At 62.2% G+C, this 1,184-nt stretch overlaps 1 protein-coding gene across 1 annotated transcript in view; it reads left to right on the top strand.

The window, feature by feature from the left end:
• The first annotated feature begins 798 nt into the window (after positions 1–798).
• Positions 799–1,184, top strand: part of Cables2 (Cdk5 and Abl enzyme substrate 2) — a 16,804-nt gene continuing 16,418 nt past the window's right edge. Inside the window, exon 1 of the mRNA XM_008843349.2 lies at positions 799–1,083. Coding sequence (XP_008841571.1) covers positions 799–1,083 — 285 coding nt within the window. The remainder of the gene's footprint in view (positions 1,084–1,184) is intronic.

Raw genomic sequence — 1,184 nt, 5'->3', positions numbered from 1 at the left:
CCGCCCCCCACCAAGACAACCTACCCACAAAACTAGCAACCTCATGCTACAACGGCCAAAACTCAGAAAGGCAAGTCACTCCTGTGGTCACCCACAGGGAATAGCCACTAATGGCAGCCTGAGTCTGGAGAGCACCATTGGTCAGTAAACACCGTGAGCACCCTCGATGCTCAGTTCTCCCCACTCACAGAAATGACAGTCCCTGGGAGAGCCCACCATGTACTTGGACCGAGCCCTACATTCTACAGAACAGGAAAACTGCCCACCTGCCCGCCAGGGCCTGGCAGAGCTTGGAAAAGGCAGGAGGAGAAGAGAGGGTAGGTACTAGCCTACCTCTGCTGGGGATGGAGGGAGAATGCCAAGGGGAGAAGGGGGAGGGGCCTGACAGGGTCAGCCACCCGATCCCCGGAAGCAGGAAGGGAGCTAGTAGTAAGGACTCACAGACTACGATATCTGCTCCTACTGCTGGACTACCTTGGTGCTCCCTTGTGCCCCTTCCATGACCCACCAGACACACCCTAAGATCCCACTTTAAAGACAAGCCGCTCACAGGCTGAGATCTGGGCAGAGGAGATGGTGGGCACAGGCCTCAGCAACTCCCCCCAGCCCAGGTGCCCAGCGGGGAAGTCTCCAGGATGCAGAGCGGAAACGGGCCTGGCACCATGCAGACTCAAGGTCACCTCTCTCCTGGGGCTGAGGCAGCCCAGGAAGGTGCCAGGTGTCCTCAGACCCTCGGTCTCTTCTGCAGTGCAGGGAGAGCAGGCGGCCCCGCCGGCCCAGTCCGAAAACTGAGCACCGATGGGTGCCCTGGGTGGGAAGCTGAGAGGAAGCTCAGCTGAGGACACAGCCTGGAAGGGGAAGCGCGCCGTGCCTGGCCCACACCCTGGGTCCGCAGCCCACAGTGAGCTGGACACACACCGCGGCTTGGCCAGGGAACGGGGCGCTGGGGCCCTGCAGTCTCCGCGGCTGTACCAAGCGCACAGAGGACGCATCCGGACCACCTCTAGGACCCAGGGCCGCGCTGGGCTTGGCACCCGGAGCCTCGCTAGCCAATGGACGGGCTCCATTGTGCCTCATTTGCATGTAGGCGCGTCGCGGCCAATGGGCAGGAGCGGTGGGGCTATATTTGCATGCGGGCGCGCCTCGGCCAATGGGCGGGCGTGACGGAGGCACATTTGCATGCG

Source organism: Nannospalax galili, unplaced genomic scaffold (genome assembly GCF_000622305.1).
Source record: "Nannospalax galili isolate Female #2095 unplaced genomic scaffold, S.galili_v1.0 scaffold160, whole genome shotgun sequence".
Lineage (NCBI taxonomy): Eukaryota > Metazoa > Chordata > Mammalia > Rodentia > Spalacidae > Nannospalax > Nannospalax galili.
The sequence above is the reverse complement of the archived record's forward strand: the minus strand, read 5'-3'. Positions and strand labels throughout refer to the sequence as shown.